We start from the raw sequence: 16,742 nt of genomic DNA, 5'->3' as shown, positions 1-16,742 counted from the left end.
CAAATCATTTTCATGGCATAAAAAATGAAAACTCTTTCGTATCAAGGCAGAGGTCAAAAGGCTCTGATACCAAATGTAAGAAATCACTGAAACTAATTTGTGTTTCTAAATTGTTATAATAGAAACACAATAAAAACTGATGCGGAAACAAAATAGCGTACCTCCAGCCATTGTCGCCAAGAATTTCTGCAGAGGTTTCTTCTTGAACTTTGGTACTTCTCGGCTCAGAACTCTCGCTTTAGATAGTGTAGGAAAGTCTTTCGCTTCAAAGAGATGATTAAGCCCAAGGACCAAAATTCTCATATATATATATATAGATATTCTCCCATCAAGAACATTTATTATCACCAAATCATAACATTCAAGAATTAATTCAAATTTGTAACGTTTGAACCATAACGAAGAATTTTAATGATATTAAATCTTTAATTTAATAATAACGATTTTATGTATAAGGAATAAAAAACTGAAATTATTTAAATCATAATAAATGAAGAAATTCATGATAATGAATTATGAATCAATAATTATATTATTATTAAATTAAATATTTAATAATAACGGTTACAGTTCGATGACATAATAGATCAGCCAACCCACATCGGTCGCTGTTGAGCTTTTTGGAATTGCAATTGGAATTGCAATTGGAATTGAGTCGAGGATTGAATCCCCAACTTATACTCATTTGATATATGTATTATTTATGGCACATTTAAGGTCGAATTAAAGTACACGTTGATCAAATTCGTGACTGACACGTGTAAAAGAGCATGCCCGGGTGAAAGCGGGTTTTACTTGGAAACGCGAATGAAATGGATGGAATGAGATCCGTGAATGTGTATTTAATTCGTGCGATCTGAGAAAAGAATCATGTGTTTGCGCCCAAATTGGCAGGAGCGGTCCACGTCCGCAGGCCGGCCGCGTCCGGTGGTCTCTGATTCGATCTCTTCCCCATAAACCGATCGCGGGCCGAAACCCTAATCCCGATTCACTCGGGTTTTGATACACACGAAGAAACCAATTAGGAGGGAGGGAGAGATGACGAAGTCGGCGACGGATAAAAGGAGGGTTCGGAGAGTCCCACAAAATGGGGGAAGAGATCCTTCCGATCCCCCATCCAAGGTTTGATCTTCTTTCCTCACCTCTTCTCTGTGGTTTCTTGTTCTTTTTTTCCCATCTCGTTTCTCCTTTCCGGCTCCTTTCATTGCGTTTGGATTTGAGATTTCGTTTCTTTATGAATCTTGCTTTTTTGGGGAACAATTTCTTTTTTGTATATATTGCAATTTTATTCAGCGAAATGAAGTTTGATTGTGCGACTGCTGTTATGGTTAGGGTTATTCGGTCTGTTCGCCGACGCGAGCAGAATTAGGTGCAATTATTTTTACGGCTGAAAGTTCTTGCCCGATGGTGCATTCGTACTTTGATTGTTTTGGTTGTTGATTTTGGTGGTTATGAACTGCCTATTTATTTTGTTCGATAGGTTCTGAACAGAAGTCCAAATTATAGGCAAGTAGTAGTATAAATGGCGGAAGTAGTTCCATACTTATTTTTTCGTGTTAGAAATTTTGTTGTAATGATGGAAATTTTGATTTCGTTGAAAATCCTATGTATATATGCATTTTTTCTTTCTTGCTTGAAAATAAGAATAGAACATTTAAAGTAAAAATAAAAGATGAGATTAAAAACAAAAGATCCACTAAACACATGTCCAGCTATATGCTTCTTGTTATCCAAAATTCCCCCACATGGAAGGAAATCTTCTTGGACCATTTGGTTGTGCTGCTACTATGAAAACAAAAAATGCAAATGGTTGAGTCCTGTATGCTTATTTTTGGTTTTGTGGCTACCAACTACAGATCAGTTCTATAGAATGTCCTACAAGTGATGAAGCTTGAATAGGATGGTTATATTTTTGACTCATTGACCAAAAACTGAATGAAGTTTAGATAAACTACCAATAGTTATTTTGTCTTAGTTGCTGCAAGTCTTATCAAGTGCATTGGGATTAGATACATTCCAGGACCAAGTGATTACCAAATATTTGCATGTGAAGTCGAAGAGTAAAGATTTAGATGAAGGAAACCATATTTATGCTAGCATCTTCAGTTTATGAGAAGATAACTACTGAGAATGACTGCATTGAGTTTGAAATGGCAAAACCATTATTTTTTCTTCAATGAAAAATGTCTAATATATAGCTAAACTGCTGGCAGAAATTGCTATTTTTTTCATCTGTTTTAATATATCCTTCCTCTCACCTTCTATATAAGAAGTAGGTTGATAGAGGAGGGATATTGGGAAAAATGGCTGGTCTCATCCTTTAGTCTCACATTTCTTATCATCCCTCTTTTCCATCCATGATTTCAATGTATAAAAACACATCTTGGGCATATTTATGTCAATCAAATTTTAAGCTGATCAAGAGTGAATAATTATGTAGTGGTCAATTCATTTCTACATCACTCAGTAGAAAGAAGAATTTGAAGGAAGAAAAAATTTGGAGTAGGTAAAAAAAAATCATAGTTAACAATTGAGGAAAAAGAAAAGAAGTCTAGTCAATTTATGACCCTTTCTATAGTCCATTTCAAGCATGGTCGGAGGGGGATTGCATCAAGTTGTTGATAACCAGTGTACAACTTCATCAAAACTAATTTTATTATAATTTACTGATTTGTGGGTCTACTAAGAAAATATAATAGGTAATGCTTTTATTTGTGAATAGTTAGGGCCTTAGGGGTCATTCTGATACTACCGATCAAAGACAAAATGTAGGAAAAACCATCGAAATGCGGTTTATACATGTTCAAAGATATACAAATGGAACCATTAGATAGGGTGAGTGAGTTGAGATTAGTGGTGGGTAGAGGTAAGCGAAGATCAGAAACAACAAGAAAGAATTTGCTGGTTCTTGTCTTGATTAGTAATAAATATTACCCTCAAGAAGGGTCTAGTGCAGGAAGATGTCCATTTGTCTTGAACTTCATGGTTGATGTAAATCTAAGGTTTAGCTTCTGCCACTCTCGATTTTATTGCTGCTGGTCACCCCAAGATTTTTAAACTATGTATGAGGCTTCAGTCATAGGACTTTTTAATTGATCTAGATGAATTTGGCTTATAATCATATATTTCTTTCAATTTTAACTAACTGAATACACAACACAGAAGTTCATAATAGTAGCCCTAGGAGCCTATCCTTCGAATCGGTACCATGATTTTTATTTTCCAAAACCTGCAACACTACCTGTTCTTGAGAGCTATCAACCTGCTGTTTTAACTCCTTTTGGGATCTTATCTAGATTCTAATGATGTAGAGATTAGAAACTAATGATTAAACATAGTATGCCTTATATTTGGCATCTGCTGGACACATTTATGATAATTAAGCCACTTAAAAACTTAACCATATAAATATTGCTTATCAAAAATCAAACTAGCATCCAAAACCTAGAGGGATGTGTGTGTGTGTGTGTGTGAGTGAGGGAAGAAAAGGGTGCCTGCCTCACTTCTTATCTATATATTTACTTTTGGTAGGGTGCAGGCATGTTACCAGGCCAAATGTCTTTAATCTTATAACTTACACTTTTTTCCATTTTCCTGCATATAAAGTTGAGTTAAAGTGTGATCAAAGAAGGAAAAGTAGGATGGCACCTGCTGAAACCAAGAGCAAGGAACCTACAGTGGGGTCTTCCATTTGGATTTACTATTTTCTAAAGTGATTGAAATGTTCAATTGGCAGATGATTTAATATGCTTAGATTAACAAAGTAGATAGGCACCAAGTTCATTTGTTAAAATTAACACAGCCAATCTAAAGGTGGGCACAATTTAGGTGACATGTAACTGTTGTATAAAGCAAATTAATTAAGTTAACACCCAAATCCTATGAATTCCTTGCAAGTCTGGGTAGGTTTGTGTAAAGATTTCCATGAGAGAAGAAAATAATGTTTCCACCTGATCAAGCCAGCATTTTTTGGTCAAATATTTGCGTCGCAGATTTAGGAATTCTCGACTGATTTTCAGGATTTGAAACAGCTTGTCTATGGAAACAACTTTCAATGTCACATTTGCTGGGATTTTGGCATTTAGTATCAACTAATGTAAAGAAAATATTATGGTGAGTCAATCACCCAGTGTGTCTGTTGCATTTAGTAAAGAGAATTTAAGGGCTGCTGTGCAAAAAAAAAACAGAAGTGAAACTGTCATAAGAAACTGGTCAATACCTGCTGGATTAATATCTCCTAACTTCTGTTTGCATCTGATTTGTGGCTACTTTTAACTCACTGCTTTTAACTCTTTCTAGGACTCAGTTTCATATTTGATAAAATAACTGAAATTGCATATTACATCGAAGAGATAGGGGATGATGATTATTTTAGGATCAAGAGGCTAATTAAGTGTCAACATGCCAGCAAATTATTTTGTATACAAAATTTAACATGAAACTTGAAATTTATTGAAAAAAATAAATGTTCAACAACTGATAATAAATGACTACAGATCAAAACTTGCCTAGTGGACTCTAGTTTCACAGTGTCTAGCCCTTTATTCATTAAACATTGAAGCAGGCAGTTGGAGAAACCATTCCAATAACTGATTTCAGTTACATAAGAATCCATTTAAAATCTCTAATATTCAGCCAAACAACATTACAAACCCCCTGTTGTCAGTATCACTGGTTTCTTTTAGATGGGCATCGACTATATGAGGGAGGCACTATTTATAAGACATGCGGGTATACTAGCTGATTGAATGAAGTATCAGCCTGTTTTACTTTGAGCTCAATCTAACTCAATTGACTTCTTAAAGTGACTAACACTTTTGTTGATCCTCCAATTAAATTAGTTCACATGTGTAGGATGTAGATTCCAAGGCCTAATGAACCAGGAAAAGTATGCCTTAATAAACTATTAATTTCTCTCGCTCTCTCTCTCTCTCTCTCTCTCTCTCTCTTTATATATATGTATATATATATATACAAAAAGAAACCATAAACTGCATTTAATTACATAAAGTTACATGTTCTATATTTCTATATTTAAGCCCCTTGCATTCTTTGGTAGGGTTCACACTGACATAGGAAATCTCTATGTTTCTTTGGGACAATAATGTGCACTGTGATCCAACATAAAATACTTTTATTACATTTTGGATTTTTGCACTACATATTATTAAATAGTTCTGTTGTGTGGTAGTCTGTAGAGGTTTGTGGCATAAAAGATGAAAATTAGGGGTTTAGAAATTCTGTTGTTATCCTTTACTCAATGCATCCTAAGATGAAGTGGTTGTATTGTACATTTCATCCAGAAACCAATGTCTGAATTCTACAATTTTATTTTCTATGGCTATTCCTGATTTTCACTTGGATTTTGCTTCTATAATCTCTCAATTTAAAGCACATTTGAAAGAAAATAATGTAAATGTTAAAAGAATCAGTGACACAATTTTAATGTTAAATATGTATCAGGAGGTTAGTACTTATGCTTATGCCCAAACGGGATTAGATGAATTTTCATAGGAATCATTTTTGGTGTTGGAAATTTTTTGAGGAAATTTAAATGCTTACATTGATAATTTGAATATGTAAATATTGCAAAATATTGAAATGGGAGACATGACTTCAGATGCTGCTGTCTTCTATATATTTTTCAAGAATAGGAATAGATATATTATGTTTTATTTGCACATAAATATGTTAAATTAACATTTTATCACGAGGAGGATAAATACTATTGCAGAAGCTAAAAGGTTATATAATTATAACAGAAGTAAAAATTAATAGAAATTATTGATGATTTCAGACTCATATTAGGAAGATAAATAAGTATATTTGAACTAAATGATGATACTTAAATTTAGAGGAAAATCACACTAATATCAAGTGGGATTTGATGGCTCATCATGTCAAGGTAGTGGTTTCATATTGAAGAAAGGTTAGCAGTGGTGAAAACTCTAAAAAATAATTATAGCAAAATGGGTATTAAAATGGAAGTGAATTAGATATTTTTAATTATCAGGAAGAAAGACCAAGAAAGTGGTAGTTTCACAAAAATAAGGCTCACGACAGTCTTACACTATGATAGGGACAAAAGATAGAGTGAAGCATATATATATTTGCACAAGAAAAGGGAAAAATTGAGATGTTGAGCTTCTATATTATGTAAAAAATAAGTAAAATGGAGGAATTGTTTTCACAAATTATTTAGCCAGTACTTTATTTTATATTTAGTGTTTTTAGATCTAGAATATAGCCATGCATTTAGGAGCCATAATTTGTCAGTAAAATTTATCCGATGTAAAAAAGCAATAAAAAGATAAAAATCGAGTACTTTATAAGGCTAAATGACATCCTTATTGAGGTATGAAAGTGGGAGATTAAAGAATACTTGGGGTTTGTTCCCACTGCATCTTCGATGGAGTTTTTCATTATTTCTATGGTATTATTTAATGGTCTTATTTTTTGAAAATCTCTTCCCCAAATTATCTTAAACTATGCTAATCATAAGAGTTGGAAATTGGCCAGGCATAAAATTTTAGAAAGTGATTGTTTTGGTCAAGGTTAGCCTTATCGGTCTGAGTCAGCGTGTCGGCCAGCGACACGGTATTTGTCGCCCCGTATCGGTGGCAAAAAATTACTCTGAAATTATCTAAAAATAAAAAAACTTAGATTAGGATTTTTAAGTTGGAAATAAATGTAAATTGCTCCGAAATTAAACCTATTCTATGTTCACAAACATATAAATCACCCTAATATGCATGAAATACAAAGATATCACCCAATATGTGTCTAATGTCGATTAAATCAGCATTAAACAAACTATTCACAGCATTAAAAATCATAATTACTCCCTAATTGACTCTATTCTTACCATCATAAAGGCCTTAAACAACATATTAGACATCGAGAACATAAAATAAGCTTAATCATCTCATAAATCAACAAAAATCTAGAAAAAGAATATGTATCTTTGATTAGAGAGTTCTTCCTGTAACTTAGGTATTAATCTTTCCAAATTAGCCTCCCAAGCTTGATCCAATCCACAAATTGCAACCTTATGGAGTTTACGAGAGTGCAAATGAGAGAATGAGAGAAAGAAGTGGGTGAGAAAGAGATTGAGAGAGCAGAAGAGCGTGAAAGGAGAGTGAATGAAGGGGTCGAAAGGGTTTAAAAACCCATAGATCTGGTTCAAACGATCAAATGGACCGTTTGAATTCAATATATCTCAACCATTGATTGGTATCGGTTGAAAACCGACCGTTACCGATTAGTGCAAGTTGGTAATGGTCGGATTTTGATTTAGTTTGGTACACACCCTAGCGATACAGGGTCATATGCCATGGATCGCTTAATACAGGGCGGTCTACGTGTCGGTCCCTTATCAGACCGATACATACTGCCTAGTAAACTGCGGCACAATGAACATTGGTTCCAATAATTGCTAATAATTTCTATATAAATGAGGCTCACGAGTTGCCTGTTTTGGTACTAAGACAATTATAAAAGTGAAACTTCTTATATATTTCTAAATTCTAATTATGATTTTAGCTTTATGTACCTGTGAATCTTGCTTAATTGTTAAAATACATATAAATTATATGCAAAACTGGAGTTGTCTTTTGATAGATTGGTATTTATAAAGTTATTTGGCAGGTATCGTTTATATAATGCCTGAAAAAAACCCATTTTGGAATGCTGATGAAATGTATGATTCTAATTTGTCGTTCAATCTCTCTATATTCGATGTAAATTTGACACACTATTAGATAGATCACTTTGTAATTTGTTCTTTGTTGCTGGACAGACTTGTTTTCCCTGGTTTGGTTGGTATGTTACTTCGATCATTTAAATTTTGGATTCTTTTACACTATGGAATGACATTTCACAAGGCTGCAAAAACTATTTCTTGTGAATGATGATGCTATCTCTGACATACTTGATGTTAGTCTTGAGATAAAAGGGTGACCCATGATGCATGAGACCTTTTTCAATGGAGGTTCTATGTAGAGCCAGTGAATGCGATCTCACCCCCATGGAAGTGGGGATTCCATAACTTGGACCCTATTTAGGCAAAGGGTCAATGTTAGTCCTGAGATGTGGTTCTTGAAAGTCCTCTTAATGGATGATGTAACTGGGAAATTGTGCTTTATGTTGAATTCTTGATGTCATACCCCCTTTGTGCTTGATTTCTTTCGACTTGTTTTTTAGTTACTTTTTCTTCACAAAGGCAAATTTACATTTAGGATGTGATTATAAGACAAAATGATGAAAGACAATTATATTCATTGTCACTTTATATTACTTAATGAGCCTGAATTTGTCAGGTGCTACCATTGGATTGTGTCCCCAATCAACTTAAGGGCCATGTCCCTGGAGAAAAGATTAGGCACCTTTATGTTGAAACTTGCTATTTGTTGGATGAATAACTCCTTTTGATTTGTCAACTGGCAGGCCATATTGTTGCATGTATTATGTCAGAATTTATTAGCACATAGTTTAAACATATTTAATTATCTCTTTGGATTTTGATTGTCAAGCAGCATATTGTATTTATTAGCACATGGTGTCTTAGTTTTTCTTCTTTTTTTTCTGAATAAGTTTGATGAAGGGGTTGAATGTTTCTATCAAACTACTAGCATGATTTGTCTTACATGCTTCATGTTATTTGCAGAAGACATCTTCGAGTAAAGATGTTTTTCAGCTATTTGCTGAGAAGGTTAGAGACAATAAGAAGCTAGAATCAAGATGGGCTATCATGCAAGAAACAAGAGTTGAGTACTTTAGAGGGAAAGACATTACCGTCTTTTTGAGAAATCATCCAGAGGTTAAGCAAATCCTAGATTCAGATAAGGATTTAGAGGTGGAGGATATTGTTAATACCTTATTAATGAAGAACCTTTTGGTAAGATGTGACCGTGTGGTTAAAACTATTAGGCCTGGGAAGAAAAAGTTATCCTCATGGCCAGCTCATCTGCAGATACATTCTGTAAGTACCCTTTTAACTATAGACTCAAATCACATGCAGTCTGATTATTTTGTTTTTTTCTCTCCCCAATATATGAGTTCCTCAACAGTTATTTTTAAGCATTATTGAGATACACAAGCTTTTCTGCTTCCATGGAGTATCTTGTACTTTTGTTGTTACTATATGAGGTTTGGCCCAAAACAAGAAGTGGGCTCATCCAAAAAGGTCCTCACACTGAGGATCTGAAAAATTCCAGCAGGAAGAAACACTTATTCACATGAAGTTTTGGACTTGACAGTCCTTATTGATTATGATTATAACTTGAAGCATTGTTCACATTTTAATTGGACAGAAAGTCCTTAATGATTTAGTTATTATGATTTGGTGAAATTTAATCTAATTAGTTTGTTTTTCATTTTTGCTAAACTTCCATACAGAATCAATGTCTGACGTCCATGAAAACCTATTCTTGTTACACTGTGTCTGTTAGAAGAGTCGAGTTATATGCTGTTGATTTATTCTTTTGCACATCTATTGCTTGCATGCTTCTTAAAATTTTGGTTTCCTGAAATTCTCCAGTTAGGAATTTACCTTGAAATCTCAATGTGTTATTGTTTTTGAATTACCAAGATCATAACAAAAATTTAAGTTATTTCAGGTAGTTAGTGCTAAATAGCCAGTAGCCAGAGGATTTATTTATCTTTCCATTACCAGATCCTCCACCACTTCGTTAGCTTTATGAAGTTCTAGTTTATTAGTAAGTGATGAAATATAGTTCTTTTTTGCTGAATTAAGTGATGAAAGGGGATTTGATACCAAGGCCTTGCAATAATCTGACAATGCCTTTACTAGCTTAGCTTGTTGTCACTTTGAAAAAAATGTTGGATGAGGTTTCAAACCCTTAACTCTTGATAAATGGATTAGGTATGCCACTACTGCTACTTTTGAAAACATATCAAATGAGGTCTCAAACCTTTAATCTATGGTAAATAGAATTGATACATTACAACCATACAAATGTTTTTGGTGAAAATATTTTAGATGAGGATTCAAATCCTCAACCTTTTGTAAGTGGGTTACACCACCACCGGACCAATATTTAAGGTATAAAAATACACCCAATTCGTTTACATCGTCTAGTGATGGTGTACCAAATCCACTTACTAAAGGTTGAGAATTCGAAACCTATATTTTAATATATAAAACATTGATTTGATGATGGTGTGTCAGATCCACTTACCAAATGTAGATGATTTGAAGCCTCATATGATAATAAAACATGGATGCTATGACTTTGACCAGGATGTTTTATGATAAGCTGTTGAAGATATTTAATATAGATATTTTTGCATGGGCTGAGATGCATATTTTATATTATTAGCATTGATATTAGTAAGGTTCGCCGTACCGTACTGTACCGGCGTTTCGACCCGGGCTCGGTACGGTACCGGTGTACCGAACAATTTTTATACTTTTCATACTGTACCAGTGCTACAGTATAGCACTGTAGCACTGTAGCAGTACCGAGCGATCCGCGTATCGGTAACCTGTCGGACCGGTACGTATCGCCCGGTATGGGCGGTACGCTTCGGTATGGCAGACCTTGGATATTAGGATGAACTAGATGGATCTCAAGTGTTTAACCTATATAGGATGATGCAATATGGATTCAAATTTCGAGGTGCAAAACTGCCTGGTTGATGATATGTAAGAACAATTAGGAGTTATGGAACAATTATGGAAGAATTTTTTGCAGTATCATGTCATGAGGATATAGCCATTGCTTGAACAAACCCCAAATATTTTGAATAAAAGCTAAATGTTTATATGATATATGTTGTGACTTTGTTTTATGAGATTTATTCTTCACAATCGACTAGCATTTTGAATCTCATTTCAAAATTGCTGAAGGGTCATGACCAATGGCACCCTCTTGTATTTGCTTGTTGATGTGCTTCTACATGTACGAAGACTATGCAAGGCATTTTCTAAAAGCACAAAATTTTGAGTCCTGCGGTCCTCATGATTCAGTCTAAAGTTAGATGATCAAGAGTTGCTTGGGTTTCAGTAATTTTGTGCACATGTCATTGAATTAACAAATGTTATGATTTTTGTTTAACTGCTGGAGCAGCTGAAACTAAAGGAATCTAAGTTGAATAAATTCTGTTTGATTTGCTGCATTTAGATCTATTTGCTTACCATGATGTACAAATACTGCATGGCATTCTCCTGCATATGAATATTCTCCTGCATGGCATTGCAAATCGATGGCGCAATTTTATGACCTCTTGTTTGTAGACGGCATTCTCCTGCAATTGCATTGCAAAGCTAGATCACTTCTACAGATTGAAGTATAGCTCAAGTTCTTGACAAGAATGCAGAGGTGCCATCTGTCACTCTTGTGTTTGATGAGAAACTGTGATTCCCATCATCAGCTTGTAGCATTTAGATTGAGGATCCATTATCAATTGGTACAAGCTTACAGCAAGGCATTTTTTGTGCATTTTGATCTTGGTTTGGTTTGTAACTAGGATAAGTTTGACTTTAGGTATATGCTAGGTTGTATTTCTAAATTTTTCAAGTACTTTTGGACAATATTATAAGTATTTATTTTTATCTTCCTTTAAAGTTGGAAATTACTTTAGGCATATTTGGTGTTAAGTGTAAAAGTCAAATTGTCTGTTGGATGCTATTTTGATAAATTTCAAGGTGTTCGTAGAATCCTAGTTTAAGTTAGACTTGGGTGTGGTCAAAGTATTTATATAACTTAGGGCTGTTGTCTTTTAGAAAATAGAAGATTATATTCTGATTTCTTAAATCCAATGAATTCTCCATTATTATCTTTTCCCCCTTTTCCCCGAAAGTTTCTATCTCTATTTTGTCCTATTCCCTTCCCTGATTTGTTATTTTTCTCTCTGTGGTAAGTGTAACGGCATCAATCTTGCTGTTGTATGTTATTGTACAACTGGACCCTTTTTACATAGGATTATACATCTGATCGAACAGAACCCTGTGTGGCGGAGACATGTAATGAGCTACACTACCATCCTTCAGATTCCTACTAAAATTACTTTCACATTATCACTGAAATGCCTATTCATATGTTTTCAATGATTGTTGGAGATGGAGTATGGATATATACTTTTTTTTTGAAGTCTATTGAATTCTACATTATCTTTTTCTCTTTTTTCTAACGGAAGTTTCTCTATCTTGTCTTGTTCTTCTCCCTAATTTGTTATTCCTCTTTTTCTGTGTCAAGTGTAACAGCATCAATCTTGCTTTTGTATTCTATTATACCATAGGACCCTTCTGCTTGATTTTAGACTGGAAAATTTTTATTGTATACATCTGATCAAAAGGATCCCAGTGTAGCAGAGTCATGCAAGGTGCTACACCAACATATTTCAGAATCCTACTACAACAATCTTGCTGTCATTCTATTATCACTAATAGCTGTTGTAGAAATAACAAAAACTTCCATCTGTATCTGAGTTTTTTTTCCTTTTACTTTCATCAACATACTTTAAATAAACATATCAATAATACAGTTACTCATTTGCATTTGAATATGATGTTTTATACACTTGATGCCATTGATTTGATTATGCTTTTTTGTCAGCAGTATGTGAAGATCAAGCATGTGTTTTATGGTTTCAGGTCTATTTTACTTTGTCAATGGGTATCATATACATCTGCTGTTTAATTATCACCTACATATGTTCATTGATTATGAAGATCAAGCATATAATGGCATTGCCATACATGATTGTTCAACAGATTCCTGATTCTTTGCTTTTTGTTGTTGCTTTGTCATTGATCTTGTTCCATACAGCTGTTTTATAAATGATTTTATGTTCTAAGGAACTCTGTTGCTGAGCGCTTGTCTCTGAGGTGTAATGATTTTGCAAAATTGTCCATTTTTTATCTATATTTGCATATTAGAATAAGAAAAATATATGGAGTAAATCTTGACATAATTGTCATTCTTTATATTTTCTTCTCGACTAATTAGTTTTATTCAACTGAATTTCATTTTCATTTCTATATGCAGGAGCAAGTATTCTCTGAAAATGATGGTTTTTTTGCATGGACTTTTATGAAAAGGCGGACTCTATGGCAGACAATTCTTTCATTCCTTTGGCCGCTGGTTGCACTTGCTGTGTGCTTGTTTCCTGTTTACCCTTACCAGTGCAAGATTGTTGTTCTCTACTCCTGTGCTGGAGCTCTATTATTCTTGGTCACCCTTCTTTTATGTAAGTTCCACAATGTCAATGCTATTTGATATTTGGTCTATTTTATTATCTAGGAACTCTAAATAACTTTTTACTGAATAAAAGAAATTGAATGTCGAGGAAGCAAGCTTACCTTTTGCTGTATATGTGCTAAAGTATTTTGGTAATTTTGCTTCTGCCTGTTGAATGATTATTTTTTTTCCCTCCTTTTATGTGGGCATGATATGTATCTCAATAGGAGTTGACATTATAGATGTTTATCCAGCTCTTTTCTGTTTCGTTTAATATACAAGTAACTTGTTTACCATCATCATACATTATCTTATGTTTATGAAATATTTTTCTACACTTGTTAGCTAGGATTGCCATTTCATGGCAAGGATGTATATGTCCATAACCTTTGTGACACCACACAATGCCGTGTTATGCCAATTGACATGCTCTTGTGGCAGTAGCATAGGCCAAAAGCAGCACTAACCTTCTGTCAGCACTTCCAGCAATGATATCTTTGTAGCATGATATAGTTCAAACTATGATGATGTATGCCAATTGGCTTGACAATTGTTTCTTGTTGGATATAGTCATAATCATACAGTTTATAGAAAATGAAGTGTTTAACTATTTGTTTGAGATTAATGGCAAGATGTACTTAACATATATGAAAGACAGGACCGCAGGTTGTTAAAAGTTTTCTAAAGAGGTTACCCATGAGCCTTAGAACTCAGTTGGAATTCAAATTTATTTGCTCAAGTTACTCTTTCATAAATGAACAAAATTTGAGCTAGGCCTAACTCCCTCATGCTCGACTTGTTTCTGCCCCTATGTCACTGAGAAACAAGAAAAAGATACTCTTTGTTGCTTATATTACACCACTGCATTCTAATACTGGATATCCAAATTTGGCAAATTCGCACAATTCATGGATGTTCTTTTTTTGGTAAAGAAATTAGTGGTCAATGCAAAGATTTGTTTATAACGAATAAACATTTCTGCTGGTATATACCAGTGTGTGATATGTGCTACAAGACATGGTCAGATCAAATAACCTGAAGAATGAAAGTTATGTCAAAGTTTTCTAGCATAGAATGGTAAGTGAGTCTACACAGAGATGATACATTCTACAGCTATTATGTTTGTTTTGAGGGTTAAGGTCTCCATTTTGCAAGACATTATCTTAGTTAATGGATTTTGTGGACCATAGAAATAAAGAAGTCAGTTTACATGGATTCCCTTTTGTGCTTTTATTTTATATGAAGTAATAGACTTCTCTATGACAAGTTTTTTCTTAAGAAAAAAATAGGGTGTAGCCTACTTAAACTCATTGCATTAAAGAAACAACTGCAAAAGGAAATAAAATGTAAAAGAGCTACAACTTAAGACATTGTTTAAGCCAAGACCAAAGGAATAAAATCTAGACAGATTTTTTTGGGTTATTAATTCTCCACAAATAGAATCTCCAATAGGTAGTTCTCACTTCTCACTATCAAGAAGAGAGTTGATCATAGAGGCAAAGAGGTAGAGTAATTATCAAATCTCCTTGTGAGGTTGTTTAAGCAGGCATAATGGACAACTTTAGATGAGACCTTTGCCAAATCAGTTTAACCTGGAAGGCAGCCTGAGGTGATGGTATTAGGAAAATGGTGGGTTAAAAAGAAAAGAATGAGAAGCAGAATAAGAGGTTCATATAATACTAACGCATAGGATATAATCCTGCTTGAGGTGAATGCAATTAGATGAGTTATCAACCACCCCTTAGCACTATATCTATTCTATACTGGAGGTAATGCATCTTATGATGCCTAGCATCAATGAATATCTTTTATATTTTTATTCCTTCAATCATATTTCAAGTACAGAGTACAAAATACTGATACCCATATTTTGTTGTTGATATAAGGTTTTCCATTCATATCGCATAAGATGCTTAGAATTTATATTGCTCAAAGTTTAATGTTCTTGTTGATATATCGTTTTCTGATCATATCACATAATAATTAATATGCACTTAGAACTTAGGAAGATTGCTCAAAATTTAATGCTTCTGAATTTTGCTTGGAAAATAATACTTATGAAGTTATGATTTAGAGCCTTTGGCTTAATTTTTTCAATGCAAATTTAATTCAGCTGATATAGTTATGATTTAGTGTCATGGATAATTCATATGTTTCCTTGATTCTAGTTTGGTTGGAACTCCATTGTTTTTGCTTATTCTGGTGATGACGCTCAGTAACTGAAAAAGTTAAAAGTTATTAACCCCACAATAATCTGATTGCTAGTGACAACTAAGAGAAGGTTATTTATGCACCTTGACAAAAAAATCTAAGGCACTTTATTTCCTTGGTGTGATGTGGCTGTATGCTTGACAGTAACCAAATAACAAGGCCTTTCTTTGATGTTCTTTGGCTTCATTCTTCATCTTTCAGTGAGAGGAGCAATCTTTGGTTTTCTCTATGTCGTATTGGGAAAACGCATTTGGTTTTTCCCCAATATCAATGCTGAGGAAACAACATTTAGGGAGTTGATTCGGTTTTGGCCTAAGAAGGATGAAGAAGAACCCCCAAAGTGGACATCCAGGCTTACATATGCTGTTGCAGCTGTGCTATTCATATTGTTGCTTAGGCATCACGCTCCTGATGAGGCTGCAAGAGCTAGGTATCTTTTTTTTCCAACTGTATACTTTCTATATCAATTGCCTATATTGACAATCGTTAAAATGCTTCAACTGTTTGTGCCAACTCTATAAATCCTTTTAACTGTTATTTTGCCACCGATGGAAAGCTTTCTTAGTTACATTCTTGAATTCTGGTCGAGTCTCAAGATATATTGACCTCTTTACTGCTTGCCTTGTGGCCCTTTTTGCTATTACATATAAGGTGGTTTCTTTACTGCAGATACCAAAAGAAGGTTTACAATATCATTGATGATGTTCTTGAGTGGTCTCCAAAATTGGCATTGTCTGGGATGATGGAGAAGCAACACCCTGTGGATAATGCAACAGACATAAATTATACACAGGACGAGAGCCAAGCAGCCAATGCTGAAGAATTAACTGATGATAATGTGATGGGGAATATTAGTTCATCTGGCACTGATGATCATGATGCTGGTGAAGTAGAGACCTAGAATGAGCTGAAGATTCATAAGATGTAACAGCAGACATTTGAACCCTCGTGTCATTTTTTTGGATGCTGAATCATGTCGGTAAATAGGACTGAGTGTGGTTTCCTCTGTGATGAGTATCTTGTCATCCAGAATAGAATACTAATTTGTCATTCAAGGATCATTGAAGTTGCATGTCAAGCTGAAGGTGTCTCCAAGAAATACGTGCTGCCAAAGTGGCATTTCATGTAACATGGAATGTGATATGTATGTGGAATAGGATTCATGCTTTTTTGTTGAGACCATGGGACCCGCGGCTTCAATGGAATTAAGGATTTGATGAGTATCTTGTTGTCGAGATATCATATTAATTCAGGATCGTTCATGTTGAGGCATTTTAAAAATGTTTCCGACAAATAAATGCTGCAAAAGTTGCATTTCATGTAACATGG

General features: G+C 34.3%; 1 protein-coding gene across 2 annotated transcripts; it reads left to right on the top strand.

The window, feature by feature from the left end:
• The first annotated feature begins 848 nt into the window (after positions 1–848).
• LOC103989034 (uncharacterized) lies at positions 849–16,636 on the top strand. 2 transcript variants are annotated; one of them, XM_065188406.1, is made up of 5 exons: positions 849–1,122; positions 8,669–8,980; positions 13,011–13,212; positions 15,615–15,843; positions 16,083–16,636. In XM_065188406.1, exons 1-5 carry the CDS (start codon positions 1,039–1,041, stop codon positions 16,312–16,314), a joined length of 1,059 nt encoding a protein of 352 aa, XP_065044478.1. In that variant the 5' UTR covers positions 849–1,038; the 3' UTR covers positions 16,315–16,636. The 2 variants fall into 2 exon arrangements, with proteins under 2 accessions (XP_065044478.1, XP_009406043.2); XM_009407768.3 differs by having other exon boundaries at positions 852–1,122; positions 8,666–8,980.
• Positions 16,637–16,742: the final 106 nt, after the last annotated feature.

This window comes from Musa acuminata, chromosome BXJ1-6 (assembly GCF_036884655.1).
Source record: "Musa acuminata AAA Group cultivar baxijiao chromosome BXJ1-6, Cavendish_Baxijiao_AAA, whole genome shotgun sequence".
Lineage (NCBI taxonomy): Eukaryota > Viridiplantae > Streptophyta > Magnoliopsida > Zingiberales > Musaceae > Musa > Musa acuminata.
Note: the sequence above shows the minus strand (reverse complement) of the source record. Positions and strands in the feature narration are given on the sequence as shown.